A 25,178-nucleotide genomic window follows, 5' to 3' on the forward strand; every position below is an offset into this window, starting at 1 on the left:
TATCATGTGACTAGCCAGGCAATAAGGCAGGCTGAAATGCATCCTCCAGCTCTGGCTCATGATTTGATCTGACTTGTAGTCTCCCTCACCCCGGGCCGGAATTGATAGGTGGCGTTAAGTGCACACCTGGGACCCGACGTCGGGTCGTTGCGCTTTCTCCCCATTTCCATCGCCCATGAGCCCAGGGCCTCCGACAGATATTAAGCAGGAGCACCGCTCCGCACACTTGGCAGCCCACGCAGACTAACCGAGACAGAGCTGCCTGCCACGCTAGGCGTGAGTGCCAGTCACCGTCAGGTTCAATGGACGGAACTGGAGCACATTCCTGAGACCTTACACGTTGCTTGCTAGTTAATAAATCTCTTAGCCGGCTGAGGACAGAAAACACAGGAAGGTGATGATTATCTCGACCAGAGAGGTAACAGGAGAGGACGCAGAGTCAAGTTACACTGAACAGGCATGTCAATCTGTGCAGGGATTTGACTTTTCCAGATTCCTTTAATAAAGGGGGGTCGTGGATGTCTGAATCAAGTTTCATGACAACCATCAAATAGCTGTCAATCACTAAAAGACCAAAATATCATGTTGATGCTAGAGGAAAAGTCAGAGGATCACTAAAGTCAGTGGGTTCCATCCTTTGAGGACCGTTAATGTCTGTACAAAATTGCATCACTATCCACCTGATAGTTGTTGAGATATTTCAGTCTGGACCAGAGTGATGGACCTAGAGTCAAACACATTGCTATCTTTAGAGAAATGCCCCTCGCAAGGTTAAAAATGAGTATATTTGGATAGCTTGCTTTGTCACAGTCCCATCACAGTAGTTCTGTCGGTCATGTCTTCCAAATTATTCCTTTGCAAGGGCATGACTTGGTGTTGAAAGGTTGGTAACACTTTAAAATAACCATCATTTATAAATGGTAAACAGTTTATTAATGTTTAATCCCTTATAAACCATATATAAGCCATTTAGAATGGTAAATACATCATTTATTAATGTTTAACTAACTACATCATTTATAAATGGCAAATAGATGGTATATTAATGTAAGTTTATAGTTACTTTACCATTAACAAACAATTAAATTAAAATTAATAGTTTATCAATAGTTTTAGTTGCACTCATTATAACATTTTAACCCTCTATGGTACGGTGTTGCCCTCAGGCAACATACCCATTTTTTGGCCTGTCAAATTTCTACAATACAGGTTTTTGAAAGATGCGATACTTTAAAAAAAGGGGGAGAGTATAGGGAACCACTAGCAATGCTTTAATTTGTCATCATTTGACCTCCAGGAGGCCATATTTTTGCAGACTTTTCCAAAGGAAACAACTTTGCACCGTAGGTGACCTTTATTTTTGATAGTTTCATCCACTTAGACATTAATTTCAATGGGCCGTTGGTTCAATGGTACAATGTTGCCTACAAGCAAAATTCAGACAGGAAACCAGTTGAAAAAGTTACTTTTATAATGTTATTCAATTTAAAATGTTACGCATTGAAGCTACTAAATCTTTTACTTCTTTTTTTTTTTTTTTTTACATCTTTTCTTTATGTTTATTAAATAAATGATGTTAATGTGTGCACCATTTTGGGACAATGTTGCCTACGGGCAACAAACCCAAAAACCTTCCAAAAAAATTACTATGAAATTGTTTATTTAGTCTATTTTAAGACAAAAAAACACTCCAAACATATTTTTCCTAACTGGCATCATAATGTGTACCATAGAGGGTTAACACCATATTAAGTATGTTAATGATTTTAAAATGATTCATGTACCATCAAGAAATTGGTTTAAAGCATTTAAAGATTAAATATGTATAGCACTTTGTAAATGGTTAATAATTGGTCTATAAACCATCTATAAACATCGCTTAGTTGGTTATTGTAAAGTGTTACCGAAAGGTTTTGAGGAAATAAGGGCTCAGATGAAAAAGCAAGTGTTTTTCAACATATGTGATTTCATTCCATGTAACAGGGGGAATGGTCTGAAGTCAGAGTAGATAATTGCAGCAGGTTGGGAGAAATTATTATATGAATATATCAACAAAGCTATTTAAAATAAAATAGAAATATACAGAGGATGTCTTTAGTTTTGTTTTTTGTCAATATGGTCAAATTAATCAACACAAAATATGAGGAGGCACTGGTGCATATTTTTATTAAGACTAGGATGTCTAAATGAGTGGGAGTCAGTTGTTTTTACAAAGTGTTGTGTTTGTATTGTAATATCTATTCTGAACTTTTTGAATCTTGCTGCTGACAAATACTCAAAGATTTACTTAAACTAATACTGAAACTGATAAAAAACTAAACATTTTAAAACAACAAAAACTATTCTGAAATAAGCAAACCCACACTGTAATCTAACTGAAACTCAAGTTAATTTAAAACAACATATAAAAACAGAATAAAAATCATAATAAAATAAAATTCCTCTTCTGCAAGGTATTTTTCAGAACATTTCGATTGTTTTATGCTTGGATACAATTTCAACACTTTGACAAATACCCAAAGATTAACTTAAACTAATACTGAAACTGATAAGAAACTAAACATTTTAAAACAATAAAAACTATTCTGAAAGAAGCAAACCCACACTGTAAACTAACTGAAACTCAAGTGAATTGAAAACAACATATAAAAACAGAATAAAAAAATCATAATAAAATAAAAATCCTCTTCTGCAAGGTCTTTTTCAGAACATTTCGATTTTTTTATGCTTGGATACAATTTCAATGAATGTTTCTTTGTCATAGAATAATAATAACTGAAGGTTTCTTAGGTATAGCTATAAATAGGTATAGCTATTAGAATGAAACCTTGGGTTACTAAACCTGTCCAAATAAGGTATTGATGAGAACTGATAGGTAAATATGATATCATAGTTCAAATGTGCAAACGGTTTCCAAGGACTAAAACTCATGATGGTGTAATCACATTACAGCACTGATGGATTGGGTTAAGGGTATTTCAGGCAACTGCAAAAGAGTCGCAGTACACATTTAGTGGCTGTTGAGTATTCAGTAATCGGGTTTTGATTTGATTTCTGCTCTTCATTGGGGTCATCCTGTGGCCATGCCATTTGCTGATTTCTGTATTTGCTGATGTCCTCTTGATGTGTTTCATAGTCATTAGGCCTGTTTGTCTCTGATAAGAAAACTATTACCCCAGTCACAGACGCCATTAGGGGCTTCTCCTCAGACTAGCATTTAGCATGAGGTCTCGTCAAGAGCTGTGTGTTTACACTGTTATGGAGTGGCTTGATCTGCCACTGGTCCGATGTACACAATTGCTAATGTCCAATCCCCTGTAATTGCCTTCGGGGTCTCTGATGGTGGATTAATTATACAGTGTAATTTTCAAATTATCGACTAACTTGCCTCAGCAAGACTCGGATGTGATTCATTTACACAGATACATGTAAATAGGAAACTACAAGTCCCAATTAGCTTTTTAATAAGTCATACTATTTTGTAAACAATTAGTTTTTTTGTAACACTAAAGAGGATGTTTTCACAGAGCATTGACTTGCTAACAGTCTATTTCAGTAAAAGCCTGCACCAGTGATGATTGTACCTCTTGGAAAACCTTATTTGTGCTGAGCAGCGAGAACAGATAACTGGAGGCAGGCACAAACAGGAGCAGTACTTTGGTCGAAGCACTGTGCTGAAAGGAAATCCTCCTTCTTCCTGTTCTATTATCAGCTCAACATAGCAAGTGACGAAGTAAGCAGACACCCACTGCTGACCAAAAACAAAACTTCTAGCAGGTAAATGATCCTGAAACTTTCTTTTTTTCTGAAGCTGTTTGTGACATAATGGCCCTGCAAATAACTTTAGCCCCATGAGAACCACACAAAAAAAACCACTTTTATATGGAATTGGAAGTGATTTATGATTGTGACAAGCACTGTGGGTTAAAAAAATAGATCTGTGAGCACAACATGAAAGCAGAAAGGGTCTTTCCGTTTGTTATTGAGTGAAAACGAGAAGGGTTGTCTAGAGTAATCTACCATTGTGAGAATGGGAGATTGGCTCCATTGAGGGTCTCACTACTCAGCCAACCCCCCTCTGCGGTCCAGCAGTCCGCTCAGAATAACCCTTCTAATAAGTCACTTGGAAGAAAATGTGGAGAGTCAGCTGATTCGTAATCCGCTCTCTTTCTCGCTCTGTGCTCACACATCAAGAGTCAAATTGATATGTGCAATCACATGAAAGCCCCTCTGCGGTGGGGCTATCATGGTCTACTAGACCTCCAGGTGTTTTTGTGTATGTGAGTTTTGGCAAAATGAGAGCCGGATGATGCATTTGCAATGGAAATCCCTCATCCATAATATGCCTCAAGTGTAAACAATAGGATGAGAGAACAACATCTGCGACTTCTTCTCAGCTGACATTGATACGATTTACATATTAAGTCTGTGCTGATGGTGCACTAATTAGGTTTAGAGACAATTAAGAGGTATAACACAATTACAAAGAAAAGGTTCTCATTACCCTGAATGTGTTATGTGAACTGATTTCATCACTTTTGCATGTTCACTTTGAATAGAACCTTAATTTAGACACAAAACTCATTCTATTCTCCCAAGTCTACATGCATGCAACATGCATGCTCTTTGTTCATACTGTCGCCTTGCAGGGGTGAACAAAGAGTCAGGAGGATTGAAATGATTGACAGGTCTGTGAACTATTACAGACAGGCTCCGCGTCTCTATCTTAAAATCCTAATCATGCTTGCCAAGGGTTTTATTTGTATATGAAGGCTCTTTCTTTGTTGCAAAGCAACATGGAGTCCATTTTTGCTCCAAGATGCTCACACTGTTTATGATAAGGTATGATGATGGCATCACATATTTCACGCAAATATTTTCTGTTGAGTAGAAGACATTGAATCAGCTCCATTTGTTGGCAGAGCGAGTAATAAAAATGCCCATTTCCACCGACACATTTGGCAGTATAATGGCATCTGTGATTGTTGTTTCATTTTAAGTCTTTTTTTTTTTTTTTTACTGTGCTGCTTGCCTCTTGCAACACTGGCTGTCAGTTGGGGAGACGTTCTTCTTTCTTTAAACTTCTCCTTCCTCTTTCAAGTATTGCTCCCAATAGAGCTCATGCCCTATTTAAAACCATAATAATGCAAGCTAATATAACCAGTCATTCATATCCGCTCAAAGAGATCTGAAAGAGAAAAAGAAATGTCACCTTCTGTCTGTTCCGCCATAAAAGGGGAAGGTAGGAAGTCGTCAAGGTGAAGAGAAGTAATGTCAAGGAATCTTTCAGAGAGTCAGAGAGCAGGACGTGGATTGAATTTCTACTCTATAATTTCATAAACCATTACACACTGGGACATACACAGTATGTGTATACTGTATGTAATATGATAAAAGCCTTATATTGCATGTCATATTATTTCTGAGATTGCTTTTAGATTAACTGAAGTAGTAGAGGAAAGTATACTAACTTACTGAAGTACAGTACAATTTGAGGTATTTGAGTACATTTCAGTGAAAATATGGTACTTATATTTTTATTATTATTATTATTATTATTATTATTATTATTAATATTATTATTATTCCAGAGATTCTAACAGACTAACTGAATTTCCCCTCTGGGATAAATAAAGTAATTTTGATTTGATTTGATTTGATTTGATTTGATTTGATTTGATTTGATTTGATTTGATTTGATTTGTCTACATTTATTTGTATTTCGGAGCTGCTTTACAGATATAGATTTTACTCAATAAATACATGATTTATAAAATATAATGCTGTGCTATAGAGTATATAAAGCAGGTCAAATGTGCTTCAACTTGACCAGCTGTAAAACTAAAATGCTGCTTACATATTAAAGCATCAATGACAATATAACAAAGATATATTGTATAAAGTATATGTTTAGTAATGTAATTCTCTGAAAGGTACCACTCGGCCCACAAGTTATTTTATTTTAAAACTTAACCACATTCATTTTTTCTCATGATACCTTTTGGTACTTTTACTTGAATCTTGTAACTGTATTTTTGAGTGGTATTGCTACTTTTTCTTCATTAAAAGATAGGAGTGCCTCTTCCAACGCTGGGTCTAAAAATAGCTACATTTTATTTTGTTTTTCTGCGGACAAGTTAATGTTTTAAAGCACACACTGGACATATATACTTAATAATTTATCCTGACAGTACTTCATCCGTGAACTCTTGAACCCTTAAACAACCACATGCTTGAATCTTGTGACTAATGTAACAGTTGCCTTCACTCAGCAGCCTGAACTCACTGATGCAAATGCACATTATTGCAAACTCTGTGCAACATGGTTGTATGAGAAGTCCTCTGTGCTAAGATCCCCTACATCAGGGATGGGCAACTGGAGGCCCGGGGGCCACATACGGCCTGCACCCTCACTTGAAGTGGCCCTCAGTACAACTACATGCATTTGAGCATGAAATCTTAAAAGTTCAGTGTAAAAATGCACAAAATTACTTCTTGCAATTAATGTTGGTCTGCTGTTTTTGCACTGAAAAAAAAAAGAAATCACAGTAAGTGGTTATTTTTTATTTGCTTCCAACCTTTTATATTCCTATTTATACTGTTATACATGCATTTGAGCATTAAATATGTTAACCCATAAGAACCCATGGTGACACCCGTGTATCAAACACTTTAAATCTTCTAGAATCTCCCATATTCAGCTTTATGCTTCACCTTAACTCATTAAATCCCTAAGTGACGTAAACTGTGTGACTGGAAACAGAAATGTAAAAGTAGCTAATTTTAAAAAGCTTATTTTTTGTTACTAGGCTAAGTTTAAACCCATTTAACAATTCTAATCCGTTAATAGGGTGTGCTGTGTTGCATTTAACTTGTTCTGATCACATTTCCTGAACAAATTAAAGTCACAATTTTGATATGTGTTGTGGAGATGCAAAAGAAAAAGGCAAATTTGTGTCTCTGTACGCAGAAAATGTGTCTAGTTTTTTTCTATTTTAAAATAAAAAAATATCATAAACATAAATACCATAAACGCCCATTGTAATGTACATATGTCACATCAAAGATATTTGACATTTAGGGGTAGTAGTTTTTTTTAAAAACATCAGAAATATGTTCTATGTGGTCCACTTATAGAACACATCCTTTAAGGATAACTGGGTCTGGGTTCTTATGGGTTAAGTTACTGCACTGTAAACATATTTAAAATTGCAGTGTCATCATATCTGGTTAAGTGCACGGTCCTATATGTGGCCCTGTGGTAGTGTCAATGAAAAATTGTGGCCCCCTCCAGCATGTAAGTTGCTCATCCCTGCCCTACACACTGTCAATAAAAAACTCAGAATATTCCTCATCCAGCTGATGTTTGGTTTTCACCCATGGCATTATGAATGTTGATACCAAAGTCGATATAGAACTGTTGAATTGACAAAGAAACTTGAATTTACAACATTGTTTGGGGAAGTGTAGAAGTGTTTTGAAGATAAGATATAACACAGTTTTCATCCAACACAAACAGAAAATAAGTCACTGATTATTCCGGCATAGTTCTTTGAACAAATATAACCTTTAGACCGTGTTCATCTCAGCTGTTTGACTTTGACTTTAGAAAACGTGCAGCATTTAACCTAAACAATTAGTCACAACTTAGACATTTTGCCAGTCTAAGTCTGTTACAATAAACCCCACGGAAGACAGTACAGATACAGAATTAGCAAGAGAGAGATCTCTTCAAGGGTGCATTTAACTTTATTCACTTGACTTTTTAAAGTTTTTATTGCAAGGAAAGATATGAGGTTATATTTCAGGCCATTTATGTATTTCAAACTTGCTATAGTGCTTTGTTTAACTCCCTTTGTTGCACTCTGTCCTGTATCGTTTTATTTTGCACAGCTTTTTGTTGTAAGATCAAAACAGGCTCATTCTCTGTACAGTCATTTCACATATTCTTGTGATGAAGGGCTCAATAAAACAAACTGACTTTTAAATCAGATACAAAGGATATTATTAAAATGTTCTTTGAGAAAGGCCGATGCTTAAGGAACATCTACCAGTGTGACAAGCTGTTATTATATCAGCCTGAATAAAACTTTTGCACTACAATGCTGCAAATAACAAATGAATTAATTTATGGTTTTTCGTATAATGTTTAATCTATTGTGAAGATGCAAGCATAGGTATGCATGGCAGGAAATAAAGCTCAAGCCATGTCTGTTTGCTGATATTTGCTATACAGAGTCACAGAAAATGAAAGCAAGAATATTAAACTTTTCTTCTATTTGTCTTTTCATTTAAAGATGAATAGAGACAGAAACAAACCTGAAAATCAATAAAGTACGTCAATGCTTTCAAATATAATATATATACAGTTATATATAATGATACACACAAAAGACAACTTGACAAAAGATCCAGTAAGGATTTGCAGACAGAGGGTACTCCAGTGTTCTCCTTTCACCTCACGTGACCACTTGTCATGGCAGTTCAACATTAAATTGAGTGTTTGTATGCACTGTGCTGGTCGTTGTGCTGAATTACCTATTATATGTAGGCTCCTATTTAATATTCCAACCTTGAGTGAGGCACTTAACCCATAAGAACCCAGACCCAGTAATCCTTAAAGGAAAATTATGGGGGATATACCACAGACCAAGTGGACCACATAGAACACATTTGAAAAAATTATACCCCTAAATGTCAAATATCTGTGATGTGACATATACGATACATTGTGCGTTTATTGTATTTATGTTTATGATATTTCTTATTTTAAAATGAAAAACTAGACACATTTTCTGCTTACAGAAACACAAATTTACCTTTTTCTTTGCATCTCCACAACATAAATCAAAACTGTGACATAAATAGTGCTGTTTAACAACAAATTATTTTTCAGATTTGTTTTTAAGTAACAAAATAAGAATAAATCAATAATAAATAAAAACAAATAACCATTTGCCTTTTTGTTTGCATCTCCATAACATATATCAAAATTGTGACTTTAGTTTGTTCAGGAAATATGGTGAGAACAAGTTAAATGCAATACAGGACGCCCTATTAACAGATTAGAATTGTTAAATAGGTTTAAACTTAGCCCAGTAACAAAAAATAAGCTTTTTGAAATAAGCTATTTTTTCACATTTCTGTTTCCGGTTGCACCCATAATTTGGAGAAGTCACTTCTTGTCACAATCATATGGGCATATGACAACAGGGTGTTGAGTATACGTTGCTTGGGGAAACTCACCAAAAGTGTAAAATATGACATTTATTGATTATTTCACTTAAAAGGGATGTAACAATGGATGGCTATTGGCATAGTAATAACACTGTGTGTAAATTATGTAACTTAAGAGAAATAAATGACTTAGGCAATTCTTTTGAACATGCCTTTGTGACTTAAGCAAGATATGGTAACACTTTATTTTGAAGGTGTCTACATAAGAGTCACACAAGCCTGTCAGAAACATGACATGACAAGTATCATGAACATTAATGTTACTTCAAAGTGTCATTAATGTTCATGACACATCCCATGTCATGTTTATGATACGCTCATGTCACTCTTATGTAGACACCTTCAAAATAAAATGTGACTTGGGCAATTTTTTGAACATGCCTTTGTGACTGAAGCAAGATATGGTAACACTTTATTTTGAAGGTGTATACATAAGAGTGACATGAGCGTCACAAAGTCACAAAGGCATGTTAAAAAATTGCCTGAGTCATGTATTTATCTCATTACACACCGTGTTATTACTATGCCAATAGCCATCCTTTGTTACATCCTTTTTGAGTGAAATGATCAATAAATGTCATATGTTACACTTTTGGTGAAGTTTTTTTTGTTTCCTGCAAAACTTGAAAAAATGAGTTAGGCGATTATTTTAACAGGGTGACGTGAAGTGTTTGTTACACGGGTGTCACCATGGGTTCTTATGGGTTAAGTGATTGCCTCACTCAAGGTTGGAATATTAAATAGGAGCCTTAATATAATAGGTAATTCAGCACACTTACCGGCAACGGATTAGAATTGTTAAATGGGTTTAAACTTAGCCTAGTAACAAAAAATAAGCTTTTTGAAATTAGCTACTTTTTAACATTTCTGTTTCCGGTCGCACCCATAATTTGGAGAAGTCACTTCTTGTCACAATCATATGACCACCACACCAGGGTGTTGAGTATATGTCACTTAGGGATTTAATGAGTTAAGGTGAAGCATAAAGCTGAATATGGGAGATTCTAGAAGATTTTAAGTCGTCACAGTGTTAAAAATAATCGTCATTTTTTGTCAAAATTGTTTTTTTTTTTTTTGCCTAAATCATCTCCTCATGACGCCGGCCACCTATGGTAAAATCGCCTACATCCTCAGTTGATCAGATCATGTGATTTTACCCCTTTAAGAAAATGGCCTATGTCAAGTGGATTTATTATGCCTAAGTCAAAATAAAATGTGACTTAGGCAATTTTTTTGAACATGCCTTTGTGACTTCAGCAAGATATGGTAACACTTTATTTTTGAAGTTTTTTTTTGTTTCCTGCAAAACTTGAAAAAATGAGTTAGGCGATTATTGTAACAGGGTGACGTGAAGTGTTTGTTACACGGGTGTCACCATGGGTTCTTATGGGTTAAGTGATTGCCTCACTCAAGGTTGGAATATTAAATAGGAGCCTTCATATAATAGGTATTTCAGCACACTTACTGACACAGTGCATACAAACACTCAATTTAAGTGTCCTCAACAGTTTATCTTTTCACCTGCATGTCTCTAAATAAAAGGGAGGCGGAGTCATGCTGGTATTGGCCTCAACCTGTAGACCTGTAGTCTGCGAGGAGGACCGAGGCAGCCAGGGAGGGGTTGCTACCGACAATACAGAGCACACAGTGAACTATCTGTAAGACTAACCAACCCGGGGAGACATCTGTCCCACTGCCTGTGCCCAGATCGCCCTGCTTCCTAACTGCTAGATATGTGTTCGAGGCTCTGAGGGGGGAAGCGCATGTTTAATGGCATTGTGGAAGTGTCCGCTGCGGCGCTCTCCGGGTACAAGAGGAGACATTACGGCGCGGGGTAGCTAACGTTAGCTCGCTAACAAGGTCAGTTTGAATGTTGGGTTGTGTCGCTGTTTTAGCAGAGGCATGGCAAAAAAATGCCACCTTCGTCATGTGTGCCAGCGCCGGTTCATTGACAGATTTAGCAGGGAGTCCGGTCCGCTGACAGGACAGGTAACCAGCTGTTTTTACCATCAGCAGACTCTCTGGACGCTAGCTGGTTAGTTAGCCTCCACTCGGTGGCTAGGGTTATTATTCGATGGGTGAAAGTGGAAAAGGAGCTGGTTCACTGCCTTATCTAGGTTACTGCCACAAGCACCAGCATCAACGCTGTAATGTAGCGTTAAACTGCGATATTTTTAAAGAGAGCTAGGCATTTGTGCGGTGGATGGATGCCCCAGCAGCAGCAGCAGCAGCTTGTTTCCGCCTAGAATAAAACAGGTGCATCTATCTGTGCGCTAGCGACGCACACATGCAGGATAGCACTTTTACGCAGCTAGTTACTGTATTTAAAGCTTTTCATTTTGGGCAGTTTTTAGTGTTTGACATAACCATAAAGACGAAGTTTACTTAGGGTGGGCTGTTAAATGATTTATCAAGGTTGAACGTCGAAGGTGGTGTTATCATTTCCAAAGGCCTCGTCTACATACTCTAATGGAAAAAAGGGGGCAGCTGAAACGGGGCCCGGTGGCTAATGCTAATGCTAATGCTGCTTAGCTTTAACACAGTAACTCCTGGGACACAAATGTCAATTCTGAAACCTTTTTCATTTAGATGGAATTGCCGGTGTTTTGTTTAATCACACGGACAAATGTAATATGTTGTAATCAACCCCTCTGGTTCCTACCGCTGCTGGTGTTATATTGGGAAGGGCTGGTTTAAGTCAAGTCAAGTGGATTTTATTTATATAGCCCAAAATCACAAATCACAGATTTGTCTCAAAGGGCTTTACAGACTGTACATGGTACGACATCCTCTGTCCTTAGAGCCTCACATCGGCCAGGAAAAACTCCTCAAAAAACCCTTTTAACAGGGGAAAAAGAAGAAGAAACGTCAAGGAGAGCGAGAGTTTAGCCTAACTTACTATTAGTTAGCGTGGATTTCCCAGCTTTAGGTCAAATTGCTTCGCTTTAACCTTATGTTGTCATATAATGTAACGAGTTATAACGTGAGGCTCGTTATGTTACAATCATGATCAGCTGGAAATGTAAATCACTTTTCACGAGGTAAGAAATGGATGGAAACGGATGCACCATAGCTGCTCATTTTCAGATACTTGTTGGGAAGCTTTACAGAGCACAGATTAAGCTTTCACACTTGAAACTTTACTCGTGATTTAATGCTTTAGATACCACTGATGTAATTAAACACAAAAGAGATTTGCTAACCTCCAACAGTGGGTTTTGACAGCATACAGTAGTTTTCCTGTAGTGTTAAACGAGTTGCTCTTAGGTCATGATGCCAGGTTAAACTTTCACTCAGCCAAGGCCGAGTTTGTGTTTTCTCTCCACATATTTCATTACTTGGTTGAACAGTGTAGAGGGCAACACAAGGGAAACATCCAATTGCAAAGCAAGCTTGTCTTGTGGATATGTTTGTTATTCAGCTCATGCACTATCTAGAGGCTGCTGGATGTGGTACGTCAATTCAATTGGCCCTGAGTGCCTCTGTGCATTGGAGCCCTAATTATTTTTGATAGTTTTCAAGTTTTAACTACTGTTGAACTGCAGACAGCATAGATACGGTGGTTGTAAATGGTTCCGTCCCCCCCAGTAGTGCAGGCGTCATTCTGAAATGGGCAGAAATCAACCACACTCTAGCCTGTGGCACTTTACTGTTTACCATACATAAAAGGACTCCTCATAGAAACCGTGAGATGTTAATAGGTGCTCAGTGGAAAATTAAATTGTATTATACTCAACTCCCAGGTAAATATTGTAAATAACACTTTTATAGAACCTTTGTTTTTGCAATTAGGCCTTTTGAAATTACATGTCTTAAATATTTAAACAAGACTGCCATTAGCCCCAATGCTGTTTGAAATTGTCACAGTGATAACAATCAGGCACAATTATCCCCTCTGTGATTAAGGCAGGTTGTATTTTTCAACAAATAGGCGTTGTTTTCTTCTAAGAGGGATGGTGATGAAGTACATGATGAGTTTTAATTGTGAAGTTCGACTAAGTTCATCCTCTCAACAACAGGCAACATGGCTTCATCTTGTTAGGACATGTTTTCATTGTTGGCCTTTTCCTCACATGACACATCCTCATTAAATGTTCCATTATGCATGTTTCATGTTAATATTGTTTTGTTGATTTCAACCGCATGTTAGAACACTACAAATCAACATATTAAAACGTTTCACATTTCTTAATGAGATGTTGTTTGAATTGGATTCTGAATTACTCGCACACTGAAATGAGAACGTGATAAAATCTAGGCCACATTGTGAAGCGCTTACTTTGATGCTCAGATGCTGCTTTTTTCCCCACACATGTGTATGTGTGTGTGTGCATGTGGCAACAGCCCGAGGTGTGCTCATTCTGAATTAAATGAAGCTTATGGGTAAAACCTATTTTCATGTTAATGTTAAGGTTTTTACATACAAACACAAATTGGTAGATGAATCAAGCAATATGTTTTGCCTTTACACTCAGCAGGCATATTGTAGGCCATTGAAGATCTAGCCTTTACGGAAAAGATTTCTCCTTTGTTGTTTTTTTTGTCTAGGATCTTCAGAGTCAGAAGAGGGTTGTGCAGGGTGAGTGGGTGAACTGACTCAGCCGGTAAAGATGCCAGATAAGGTGCATGTCTCAACCTGGTTAATGGGTTATATGAGACATGACTCGGTACTCCCGTCTTTTCCAAATAGGTGGTAAAATGTCACATTTACAAAACCACCAAGTCACTACTTTTTCACGTTTTCTTGTTGATATTTCATGTTTTTCAGTTGTGTGTTCTTTGATACACTGAAAATAATTGGAGTGACATTTACTTAAAAAAAGCAAGGCAAGTTTTTCCACACAGAAAGTGTTTGTAATCTTTACTCAGGCTGTTTCTAAGTAATGTTTATTTAATAGAACCATTTATTTTTTATGAAAATTCACTGATGTCCCTCAATTACATTTTACTTGGAAATATCAACTAATTAAACCAATGAACTGGTTTACTGACTATTACTTGGAACAAATTATTCAATTTTCATACAACACTGAGGGAACATAATAAAAAATAATCACAAAGTAATGCACTACTTGAAAAACTGCTATTTTAAAGTAAAAGCACTGAATTTGTATTTCTTTGTAGAATTTATAAAGATGATTGAAATAATAAGTACAGGGCCGAAAAAATATTTTTTTTTTCAGCGTATTTCCATCTAGCATTTCAAACTAAATACAGCATGGTGGAGGCTACATTAGTCATGTGGATGTGAATTGTTATGTATGCTCAAGTTTTCTCAGCTGGCAGTCTAGACATAACAGTTAACTTCTGTGCCAGAAACACTGCACAATATACCCACATTAAATAATAATCATAGTCCTTTAAACTGAAAGCCGACTACATAGATTACATCATATGGTCTCAGTTGTTTTGGCTTGCATGCATTAGCCTACATGTTTTTATTAGTCACTGAAGTAGATGATCTGACACAATTGATTTTCCCAGCAAACTGAAAACTGTTTTCTGCTTTAGTATGTAGGATGAATCATGATTTCTCCAATGCAAAAGCAGTGTGTTGACCTGTCTTAATGGCACTGGCTGAGCTGTACACCACTATAAAGAAACTTGCTCCTTACAATTGAATGATAAGTGAAGAGTAAGGTGGGCAGATATTGTAAAAGAGAGTGAAGGAGAGAGACTGTACTAAAGCCACGGAATATAACGTTGCAAAACTAGCTGTGGTATGAATTTGGCAGGTTTTCAGAAGGCTGAATATTGATTTTTGTCAGAGATAATTTGAACTACACGAATCATAGTAAGGTAGTCTTTTGTTTTTTTATTGGATTTTCGAAAGGGTGACTTATCTTTGGTACGAATTAAATGAATAGACAAATTTGCCACTCATGAGGTCCAAGGCCAAATCTTTTAAAAGAGAAGATTAAAAACTTTATTCCCTTTTTATTCTGGCTCTTTGTAACATTATATAACATAAAATTAGAGGCCTGTACAGACACTACAGGATTTCTGGCCATTACTGCCGATTCCCACAGAGATTCTGATCACTCCCGCCTGCGACAATGTTTTCTATTGAAAATTTCTCTGCCCCATTCAGCAGGGAAAATACAGTCACTCAACTGTTTAATAAGCCTTCTTTTAGAGTACATGACATGCAAATGAGCCTTATTAAAAGGGGTTTAAAGGAAGGGAAAAAAACAGCCTTAGACAATGAATGAAAATGGTATGGATTTTTGCTTTTGCTTTTGTTTTGTCTTCCCCCACAGCACCAGATACAACCCAGTTGTTTTAAATGTTAGAGCAGCAGTGTTAGTGTTATTTTCATACAATAAACATGTATATGATCAATTGTTTCACTCAAGTGTGTGAGAGACGGAGAGAAAGCGAAAGGATGATTGAGAGAAGCAAACTCATTTTCTGAAGCTTAGCTTTATTTGCTGCAGCATTTGGAGGTACACAGTTTACTGGAAGGCCGTGCATTTGCATGCATGGTTTATTTTAATAATGACTACCTCTCCTTGAGTTCATTAAATTTTATAGCGTATCCCCCCAAATATGAAGTTGAGTGTCTGTACGTGCCTGTATTAGGGTAAATACATGTACATGTGGTGATTGAAACATTTGTTTTGGCTCCCACGAGATTCCTATCCCATTGCAGTACAGCCCTCTTCTTGTATGAATCATCCAAATATTGTGGGGGTGAGTTCAAACGGCATACCACACTGCTAGAAAGATGGGGTTTGTATAAAATGACTGATTTCGTGATGCAGGTTGTTAATCAAAACATTGGCCAGTGAATGACACGTACTTTTTCTAAGACCCTCTGTAAGAAGACTAATGGATTTGGGGCAGTTTAGAAGAGGCAATATTTTGTATAAGTTGACGTCACACAGCTTGTGCCAGTCAGGCATTAGGATTCCAGGCAATTGGATGACCCTTCCCTGCCCGTTTCTGAGTGCTACAGGATTGAGGTTGGCTGGGTCAGCACAATGGAGACTCTAATTCCAACCCCCAGGGCACCTAATTAAAACTTACAACCAAGACAAACAACCTTTGACACTCATGCATCTCGTGAGAATCGCTATTACTGAAAATGCCATGACAGAGAAGTGAAGATCAGTAGGAGATCAATGTGTCTCTTTTTTTAATAATGTTTATTGCTTTGAAACTACACATGTAGAATATTAAACGGAAATGCAAATATATATTATGCTGTTGGCATAAAATATCTAATTGTATAACTAATGCGTTGTTTCTAGCTTCTTTGTTTGGTGATTTATTCAATCCAAATATTGCCTCAATTATAAATTATAGTGGGAAAACATGCTGTGTCCAAAATCACTCCTTCACACATTCAGCAGTCCTTATATAATACTGTCTCTCTCTCTTAATTACAAACACCCGAAATATAATTTTAGCTGTATATGTGTGAAGTAATATATCAACTGCATAATTAAAAATTTGCTTTAAGGCAACTGTCAATAATTACTGACATTTATAGAGTGAATTTCACGCTACAGAGATTTAGTGAAACAGTTTACTTCCTCAGTCAGGGATGGAAATTGAAAAACCAGTTCCAAATTGTCCGATCCATTGGAATCATAGTTCATATAAAAGTGCATGATAAGCAGAATCAATAAGGATTGGTTTTAATAAAATCCATAGTTGAGGGTAATACTCTGCTGTAGCACCATATACAACTTTCACACTTATGGTAAACGTGTAGTAAATGCATGACATGCAGTGGCAACATGCTATGTAAAAAAAAAAAAAAAAAAACCACATGGTTTGGATGATAAGATGTGTTGAGATCAGTAAGTATGAATTGGTGTCAGCAGAAACTTGACTGTGTAACCAGTACTACTGCTTCCATGATTGTTCTTTTTTCACTTGTCACTTTGTCACACTCATGTTTGTTTGTTTCTGTTTTCTCACGTAGCTGGCTGACATGGCTGTCTAACAGGCTGCCAAAGATCTCTTCATGGATCACAGAGGACAACAAAGAGAAACCACTGCATCTGCGAGCACAGCCAGTAACTAGGCAATCTGACCCACAAGCATATCATCAGACTGACGTCAGTGCATGTGGCCTCTTAAGTTGTTCATAGACATCTGTTGGGCAGCCCAAAGGCCTATTGCTATGCACTATAAACGGAAAGACATGAGCTGTGGGGATGCTGGGAGGAGCAGGCTTCTTTCGTGCAGGACTATCCCTCTGGTAATAGGGCTTCTGGTGACCATGGCCCAGGGCACTGTGCCAGAACAGCAAGAGACACTGGTGGAGATGATATCTGTGGAACTAGAGGCTTCTATGCAGTCCTCTGTGCTCTCTGAGCTCCAGTCTGCAGCATCTTCAGTTGGTGAGGGGCCGCCTACAGCTATCCCAGATTCCTCTGCAAAGAATGGGGGAGTGCACACTGGCATCCCTGACTCCTCTGCAATAGTGGGCCAGGTGTTCCAGTTAAAAGTTCCCCCGGGACCTGCCAATGCAACCTGTAATGTCCATGTAAGTAACTTACACGTAATAGTCAAAATTCAATGTTGAGATAAATCTATTGATTTTATCAGGGCAATATTTACCATGTAATATTGAATCCCTCGTAGCATATTAATAATGTGTTGGTATTTACAAGTAAATTGCATGTAAATTATTTAACATTAATTGAAATCAGTCAGTGAGAACAGACTTTGTGTTGGGGAAAAAAAGAGACTCAGAATAACAAAATGGGGAGTATGGGAGGACTTTGTTGCTGTACTTTCTTTATTAGTTTAAACAGACCCAACCCTGGTATCATTTGTGATCTTTAGTATAATGGAAGAATAACAAATGAGCATCACAGAGGACGTGTGTAAACTACTTTTCTATTGTCTTTATGTCCCCGACGGGGACTAGAGTTCTTTTTTTTAACTTTAGAAATACATAATATAAAGTGTTTATGCCTTCATTTTTGATCACTGATTGAAGCTGACTTTGGTACAATTTGTTCCAGTCTGATTTATGAATGAGATGAGATTATTATTGGCCCAAGTGGTGATGCAGAATGATATCCTGTCATACAGTAATAACTCAAAATGAAGAGTGATGACTCACATAGTTATTATGAATACAAGCTCACTCGGCTTCCTGTTCATATTTGGTGAGATTTGATAAACTGAATGGAATATGGAGGAGGGTGGGAATTGGGGAGATAGTGAAAGCATTTCTGCGTTTACTCTAGATTTTTTGAAAGTTTTTGCACTTATCTATTCTGTTTGATTTTTCTAGTTCCTGCTTCACTGGAAACTTGGTCAATGTCAAACCGAGAATTAAATAAAATGTAATATGTATGTGAATTGATTAACCATTTTTAGTTATTACCAAACATTTCTAGTTACAACTTCACAATTGCCCAATTTACTCTTTGTTTCATATTATTATAAAATTCAGAGTAGAACTAAGTCATTTTAAGAAATCACCTGGCTCTTTAAGTTTTAATGGCCAGAGATAATTGATTTGGGGGTGAATTATTACCCAATGAAAAAAAATAATGAGTTATTCTTTTTCTGACTTGCATCTCAGAAGTATCCCTGTAGTACAAAATGGTTTATATTTTTCTCTTTTTCCTCCTGTAGCTCACTGAAATGGGAAAAGAGACTTTACCCTCCTGGCTATATTGGGACAAAGAAAGCTGCATTCTGAGAGGCTTGGCCCTAGAGCAGGACAAAGGTGTGTATCATATCTTGGTGTCTGGAGAGGAGATAATTGAGAAGACTGGCAGCCAAGTGTTTCCCAGTACGGTCTTCTCTATTGAAGTGTACCCAGAAGAGCGGGCAGACACTGAACCAGCCCTGCTCACTCTACAGTCTGATATCAGTGGCATCCAGCCTTTCACCTGTGGCTCTGAGGAGTTGGTCACTGTCCTCACTGTCATCTTGGATGCTGACTTGACAAAGATGGTTGCTGAACAGAGGGTCAACTTACTGGCCATTATGAGAAAATTCTCTCATGTGCCCCTGGAACACATGAGGGTGGTCCCTGTTGTCAACAACCGCTTATTTGACATGTCTGCTTTCATGGCTGGACCCGGGAATGCCAAGAAGGTGGTGGAGAATGGAGCCCTGTTGTCATGGAAACTTGGATGTGCGCTTGACCAGGCCAATATACCGGACATTAACAGCGTCCAATCCTCAGCAAAGGATGGGAACATGTCAGCCAGGCTAGGATACCCAGTGGTCGGCTGGCACATTGTCAACAAAAAGCCCCATGGAGTGAAACGGGTCAGACGGCAGTTGTACAATACTCCGACTCCAGTGCCCTCCCTGCTTCCTCCAACGACACACCCGGAGCCTCCTGTACGTGTTGTTCCCACCCCAACTTCGCCCTCCATTGCCCCGGCTACAGAAAACTCTGCTCCCCCTGTCAGAGGCCCTTTGCCTCTTCCAGTGAAGCCCACTATGAGGGTCAGAGATCAAATAGCCCACACACCTGTGTTTGGACCTCCCCAACCCACAAGAGTAATAGGAACTACAAGCACCATCCCAATTCAGCCTACCATGACTAGACCTACATTTGTGGAGGCCACTGCTTTGCCAACACCACCAAGCACCACCAAAAGACCCAAGCCCTCTACCACAAGGAAACCCAAGAAAACCAAAACCTCCACCCCAGCCCCCCGGGAACCTAAGTCCACCACACCTAAACCGCCCAAACGCACCACTCCTCCTCTCTCTTTAGCTCCAGACTCTAATCAAAACCCAGAGATCCGTAACGCCATTGATCAGGTGAATGCATGGGTTGGGACATACTTTGAGGTTAAGATTCCTCCTGATACATTCTTTGACAGGGAGGATGGTACTACTGATAAGCTGCGTTTGACTTTGAAGAAGACCCCAAAAGAAGCAGTGAATGAAACCTCTTGGATACAATTCAACAGCACTATCCAGCTTTTGTACGGCCTCCCAGAGGAGCAGCATGAGGGGAAACATGAGTACTTTATGTTGGCCACTGATAAGGGGGGGAAGAGCATCATGGATGCATTTGAAGTTCAAGTCAACCGTTGGTCAAGTAATGACAAACCATCGGTTGTGTTTGCTGCTCGTTTTCATGGTGACCCCAAAACGTTAAGCAATGATGTCCATAAGAAGATTCTTTTGACCAAAAAACTAGCCTATGCCCTCGGTGATCGCAACAGCAGCACAGTAACTCTGAGAAGCATCACTAGAGGCTCCATTGTGGTGGAATGGACGAACAACAGTCTCCAGCAGAGTAGTTGTCCCAAGGACCAGATCACAGTTCTCAGCACCAGGATCGCGGATCCCCAAGGGACACCTAAACTGCCCTTCGTTAAAGCCATGGAGCCTGAATTCAAAACCATTAACATCTCCATCCGTGGTACCAATAAATGCCAGAGCTACACGTTCATCCCACCAGGAGAGGTGCCGATGCCTGTTCTCCCTACAGCCTCACCTTCACCTGGGACAGGTCGTAGGAGCAGTGACGATGTTTACCTGCACACCGTTATTCCCGCTGTAGTGGTTGCTGCCCTGCTGCTTATAGCTGGGATCATTGCCATGGTCTGCTACCGCAAGAAGCGCAAGGGGAAGATGACCATAGAGGAGCAGGCCACTTTCATCAAGAAAGGAGTCCCCATCATATTTGCAGATGAGTTGGATGATTCCAAGTCGCCCCCGTCCTCTAGCATCCCTCTTATCCTTCAGGAGGAAAAGCCCCCACTTCCCCCTCCAGAGTATCCGAACATGGCTGGCCCCCACAGTACCCTGCTTAACCAGGATCTACTGGAGGAGTATTCTGTTTATCAGGATGATGATCCTAATGCACCTCCTTACCAGCCCCCACCACCATTTACTGTCCCCATAGAGGGCAAAGGCTCTCGCCCCAAGAACATGACCTCATACAGGTCACCACCTCCCTATGTGCCTCCCTAACGCACACTCGAGCTTTCAGTTTGGAAAGCAGGTGCAATGTAGGGATGCTTGTTGAAAACTACTACAAGAGTAATTTTACATGTGTTCAATGAAATGGCTTTGACTTTGTAGAGGAGCAGGCAACCATACCCACATATTTGACCATCAGATAAGACACTATCGTACAATTCAACTACTGGCACAGGGCAAATGGATGGGGAACAGTTTGTTATTCCAGCATTCTTTTTTTTTTTTTTTTTTGTCCTTCAGATCTGCTTTTGACTTCTTGCATATTCTTTTTTGTCTGTTTTTGCCAAGAAGAGTCACTTTTATCTTCAATGATGTACTATTTCTATTGTATAGAAAATAATAAAGAAGCAGGAAAGACTGAAGCCCACAGGGCCTTTGAGCAGATGTCACCATGACAACAGACTTGAGGCTCTCCCTCACAATGTTAATCTTTATGAGTTCTATATCACTCTTATCTGTCCTTCGGCTAGGTTTACTAAGATTTTGCACCTGTTATTTCTAGAGGGGAATGAAATACAAAAAGCCAAACTGAAAGCATGAAACACTTTATTTACACAAAAATCTGTTTGTTTCTTCGACTTTGATCTCTCCCCGTTCTCTCCTATGCTTTGCTCCCTCTTGACAATAACATGCAAACCTTGCACTTATGCAAATTCTTGTTAAACCTTGCACTATGTGTCTTGCGCATAATTGAACGCAGTAAGTGGTAGTCCAATAAGGAGAAAAGATTTTTTCTTTTTGTATCCTTGTGCTCACCACATGACTGATATTCCTCTGGTACTTGATGACTAAGGACATTACACTGATCACGCCTGTTTGTAGATGTAGCCTAATTAAGTTACAAAACAAATAATGACTTATTTTCTTTTGTTAATGTGTGTGCCACTGAACCTGCCTGTGAGATGACTGGTTTTGCTGTTGCCAAGGTGATGTCTGTGGTCACAAGGCAAACCTTGTGGCGTTACTACAACAATAATGAAGGGGCCAATGGTATGCTGTGGTTCACAGCTGGGAGAGAATTGGCAACTTAGTCAATGAGGTGGATCCACTGTCTTATATTCAGTTGATTTTGTTGTATGAGGGGTGGGTGGGCTTAGAGTACTGTATTATCACTGCTCTGCCTCGAGGTGTTGCACTGTTATATTTAGTGCACTGCCTGTTGTCAGTTCAGATGAGGCATGGGGACAAGGGGATGTACATAATTGTGTGCCTGTGAAATTAAACAACTCCATAATGTTAGTGTTTTATCAGTAAACATAGTCGGGGGAAAGGGAGGGCCAGAGTGGGAAATAATTTTATTTTTTAATTGTATGTCTAGATTTATGATCACAATCATGAGAAGAAAAAAAAACAACTTTATAGTTTGTGAGGGTACAAAAGAACGTTTACCTTCCCATCACAAAAAAATAATGCATTATCTCAATATGATGGGGAACAAAGAAACCACTACAATATGTGAATTATGTACATTTCATATCTGATATCACCATAAGAAAAAATGGTTAAAAATCTAATGTTTTTACTGAGTTTTTGATACAGTCTTAAACTTGTTTTATGAAAATATATTAATAAAATGTAATACTATTTGTAAAGCCTCAAAAATGGTGTTTAGTCCCTTTTTATTTGAGAAACAGGATTCAATATACATGTCTGTTTTAAAGGGCTGATTACGACATTAATTAGAATGCAATATACACTAAATTCAATATGTGTTGATACCATACAGTACATGATTTATTTACATGGTCAAAAGCATTGATGAGCTTTGTTCAAGGTAGAGAATTTTAAGTGCAAACTGTGAAATATGTTAGGGTAGTATTTTAAGTTTAAAAAGTAGGTTTGAAATATTGTACAGCCCACTTTGCTTTGATTTCGCAGTGCCTCATATCAAAGACCTGTGGCCTTTTGTAGCCTTGCTTTACAGTATGTTGTCACATTCTTGTTTATGGAAGCAGGTTACCATAGGGTCCAATGGTTGGCTGGTTTTGGCAAGAACATGAACTATACACTCTTTGTTGTAATAAACCAAATACCCAGCAGGCAGACCCCGTGAGACAGCGCGATATTTTAAGAGAAGTGCTCCCTTTCTCTGGAATTTAGGTGGGCAGTTTGTCTTTTTTCAGTTTTTTTGGCCCTGTGTTCCTACATCTCTTGGAGAAATATCAATAACAATGAGTAATATCTGCTCTCAAATTCTTTTAGTATAGAGCTTGTGTAATGATGGCTTATTCCGGAGAGGTCAAAAACAGTTTCACTGGTTGGTGACCCATGCTGCCTTGACAAATGTGTGTTTTTTAGTACAGGCTACAATACAAGACATTTTAAGTTCTTCTTGTGTAGTCCTAGAAAGAGACTTGAACTGAGTGTAATTTCAGCAATAATTGTGTCATTTTGGCAAAGTTTCTTTAGAAATTAATCAAGGCATTAACTATTCTATCTTTTGTACATTTAAAGAGCCTTGTACTGTTAAAGCTCATACAGAATCACTGATTATTATTATCTCCAGACTCATCTTCTAGACCACGACTTACTGCAAAGACAAAGAGCTGTCTTATTTTTAGCACTGACGCCTACCTATAACTCATACAGTCCAGACGTGTGGCTGTAGTTTTGTATAAAATGTGTGTTGTACTTTAATTTCTTCATTGTCAGTGCTGTAATTATGTTATCTTCCCTGCTCTCATTTGCTCAGTCTAAACCTGTTATTATGACACATAATTGGTGATTATGAGGTGGGTTATGTTGCAAAATGAATGTAATAATCATTTATCAATTAGCCAACAATCATCTTACTGTGGGCGACTGACTTACTTACTTTACATGCTATCATTTATATATAAGTGACACTGGACTGAAAGGCTCTGTTTGACAAAACAGTGGCACCCGGCAACATAAATGACTTTAATTAATGAAGTGCATTCTTAATGAAGTTACCTAATTTACATAAAGCCTTTGGCTTATGTGGCTCTATATATAAATATATATATTTAATCTATCTATCTATCTATCTATCTATCTATCTATCTATCTATCTATCTATCTATCTATCTATCTATCTATCTATCTATCTATCTATCTATCTATCTATCTATCTATCTATCTATCTATCTATCTATCTATCTATCTATCTATATATATATATATATATATATATATATATCTATATATATATATATATAGATATATATATTTATATATATATATCTATATATATATAGATATTTATATATATATATATATATATTTATATATATATATATATATTTATATATAGATATATATAGATATATATATATTTATATATAGATATATATAGATAGATATATATTTATATATATATATTTATATATAGATATATATATATTTATAGATATATATATATATATATATATATATAGATATATATATATTTATATATATATATATATATATATATATATATATATATATATATATATATATATATATATATATATATATATATATATATTTATATAGAGAGCCACATAAGCCAAAGGCTGAATAAATATATTCATATAAATAAATCATTGAATCATCAATGAAGGGAATATAATTCATAACACTTTCTGTATTCTATTAATTTAGTGCCTGAGGGTTCTACGGAAGCCCTGAAAGGCAAGGTGAGAAGAAAAAAATCTATATTGTAATGTTAGCTGTCAAGTCAGGTGTGTGTGTGTGTGTGTGTGTGTGTGTTCTTATACTTCCTAGTGAGGACCAGAACACTGTTTTAACCAACAGAGTGAGGACATTTTTGCAAAGTGAGGACATTTCGGCCGGTCTTCACTTCTTTTAAAGGCTTTTTTGAGATTTCAGACTTTATTTTAAGGGTTAAAGGTTGCATGATATTGATAATTAACTGAAACTGTATTGTGTGGTTACAAAACTAACTAAAATTATATTGAAAATGTCCTTCATTTTCATCTTTGTCAAAGCTTTTTAAAAAAAAAAAAATACTAAACTAAAACTAGCAAACTCACTCTAAAAGCAAACTA

General features: G+C 37.4%; 1 protein-coding gene across 1 annotated transcript; it reads left to right on the plus strand.

Moving 5' to 3' along the window:
- Nucleotides 1-10,852: 10,852 nt before the first annotated feature.
- On the plus strand, nt 10,853-23,960 carry LOC131971630 (dystroglycan 1-like). Its single transcript, XM_059333157.1, has 3 exons — nt 10,853-11,097; nt 17,171-17,737; nt 18,844-23,960. The coding sequence occupies exons 2-3, from the start codon at nt 17,315-17,317 to the stop codon at nt 21,154-21,156; spliced, it is 2,736 nt and encodes a 911-aa protein (XP_059189140.1). The 5' UTR covers nt 10,853-11,097; nt 17,171-17,314; the 3' UTR covers nt 21,157-23,960.
- Nucleotides 23,961-25,178: the final 1,218 nt, after the last annotated feature.

Source organism: Centropristis striata, chromosome 5 (genome assembly GCF_030273125.1).
Source record: "Centropristis striata isolate RG_2023a ecotype Rhode Island chromosome 5, C.striata_1.0, whole genome shotgun sequence".
Taxonomy (NCBI): domain Eukaryota; kingdom Metazoa; phylum Chordata; class Actinopteri; order Perciformes; family Serranidae; genus Centropristis; species Centropristis striata.